Source organism: Mandrillus leucophaeus, unplaced genomic scaffold, assembly GCF_000951045.1.
Source record: "Mandrillus leucophaeus isolate KB7577 unplaced genomic scaffold, Mleu.le_1.0 Scaffold1226, whole genome shotgun sequence".
In the NCBI taxonomy this organism is placed as follows: domain Eukaryota; kingdom Metazoa; phylum Chordata; class Mammalia; order Primates; family Cercopithecidae; genus Mandrillus; species Mandrillus leucophaeus.
In genome coordinates, this window is record NW_012100610.1 from 101,872 (window position 1) to 104,278 (window position 2,407).

At 38.8% G+C, this 2,407-nt stretch overlaps 1 gene segment (V, D, J or C); it reads right to left on the minus strand.

The window, feature by feature from the left end:
* Nucleotides 1–1,123: 1,123 nt before the first annotated feature.
* On the minus strand, nucleotides 1,124–2,166 carry LOC105533121. The segment is given in 2 exon segments: nucleotides 1,124–1,488; nucleotides 1,919–2,166. Coding segments are annotated over 2 exon segments (405 nt in total).
* Nucleotides 2,167–2,407: the final 241 nt, after the last annotated feature.

Here is a 2,407-nt window from a genome sequence, read left to right on the forward strand (position 1 = left end):
TGCACCTTCCTTTTGACATAGCAATTTCAGTTTCAGAAATCTCATTAAAATAAACACTTCCACACACACACAAACTAAGGTGAATCTGTAAAGAAGTAGAACACAATATTCTTTATGATAGTGAGGCAGTAGAAACAAATATGCATCAATAGAAAAGCAATGATATGATGGAATGTCTCAAAGTACTAAATAAGCACCAAAAAGAATAAAGTGAACTTCTCTACTGATATAGAAAGGTTTCTCGGACACTTTATTAAATGAAAAATAAATGGCAAGTTAAAAAATCTAATAAATCCAATTTACATGACAAAACTGTGTGTATGTATGCAAGTTTGTGTGTGATTGCATAAAATTGCATGCACAGATATATAACTGAAATTAAACAGGCTATCATGATATACCTTAAATTATCAAAGCCAGTGTTCTTTGAGAAGAGTGGTGTGAGATAGGGAAGAATGAGGAAATGCAGGTAGGTCTTTCGCTTTTGCTTTACCTGAGTCTTATATGGTGAGATGGATTTGTGTGCTGCTTAGGAAATAAAACATGATGAGGTCCGTTTATAGATTCAAGACTTCAAGAAAAATAAAAATAAATTAATATTCATTTGATTTTTGTTTCTTTCCAAAAAGAAAAACCTTCATCACAAATATGCATGCTCTAGTAACTAGTGTTACTGCACTAGTAAGAAGGAACATTTCAGGTTTTTCTTGCAGAAAAATCAACTTGTTTCTGGTAATTGGATCAACTATAACAGCATGCATTTTGAAGCTTGAACTTGCCCCTGGATCCAGAGGAAAAAAGCCTTGGGACAAGCAGAATTATCTTGATTTTCCTTATCCGTTCACTTTTACTAACAAATTGAAATGAACATTTTTTTGACATGAAGAGGAGTCGTGAAAATTCTTAACCCTCTTCATTTTATTGCTATGTTCAAATTATGACTCACTTTATTGCTATGTTCAAATTATAGCCCCTTTATCATATTTCTCAGCCACATCAACAAATATAGTTCTTATTCCTATCTTTTTACCCTTCATCCTATCTCCCTTATTTACTTTCCTTCTCTCCTTCCCTTCCTTTTCGTCTTTTCTTGTTACTTTTTGACTCCTATCGACACTTTGCTCTAGATGAATGCTACCCTCCTCCTCACTTGCCACCAGGGAGATATTGCACAGGTGCAGCCCCATCTGTCCCAATGTGCGCCTCTCACGATGCAATAGTACACAGCAGTGTCTCTCAGCGTCGCGTGGGGCAGAATCAAGGTGCTGGACTTTCTGTCTTCTGTGATGATCAGAGAGGCCATTACATTGGTCTCATTGTTTTTTAGACCATGAATGACGTACTGTGGCTCCTGGGAGTGAATCTGTCGATACCAATATACGTACTCACTTCCACTGATGGTAGAGTGATTACAAGGCAGGTTTGCAGCTCTTCCTTCAGCGCAATCCATGGAGGTGGGCTGAGTGGTCTTAGCATCAATTATAGTCCCTAAGGGGTCAAGAAAATCAGATTAACTCCTGACTCTCAAACCAATGTAATTCTATGAATCAAGGATACAACACTCCCTTAATGCTCCAAAAGTTTTATGTCCTGCGAGAACACAAAAAATAGCATTGGTTTTATTATAAAGACCAAAGATACATGCCAATAATAATAGACTCTCTAGGCTGTATTCCATGGGCTCTTGACTTAATAAACCCATAGATTTCTTACAATCGAATACTGCCAAGGGCTCTTCTGGGATTATGGTTGTGATCTAGCCTGGTATGTAGATGTATGTACTTCCTAGACAAATACACAGAATGGTTCTCAATTATATCTAGTATGCTGGATAAAGCACAGGGAGCATAGAGGGCAAACCACCCTACGGGATGCCTTGTCCTCCGAAGCCCTCCCTAGGTAGACAGAGAGCACTTACCAAAGGTCAGAAACACAGTTACTCTTGCCACCAGCCTCATACTTCAAGGACAAAAGAGGATAGTGGACCCAGAGTTCAGTTTTTGTATCTGATTCTAGGTTTAAAGAATTTCCAGAGAACACAAGCAACAGCTACTGGTAAAGACTTGCAAGGAGTGCAGCTCTCATTGTGTTGTTGCCAGGATCTTGTCAGCCAATGATAGAGCAGTTGCTTTTCTGTGTCTTCCTCTCCAGGTTTAGTCACGTTCCTGAGAAGACAGTGAGGATTTCAACCAGACATCCTCAACTCAGGGGGTGTCTACTGAAATCATTTATGAGGTTTAAAGTCTAAAAGGCTGGCACTGAATGAGGAAAATCCAACATAAGGATGTATCTATCCAGACCTTTTCTTCCATCATTCTTTCCTCAATGTACCAAATAAATTGTCCTCTGCTCCACGGAGCTTGTGGAAAGTGTGATTAAATCCCAGAAGCCTATACTGAGCTCTGTG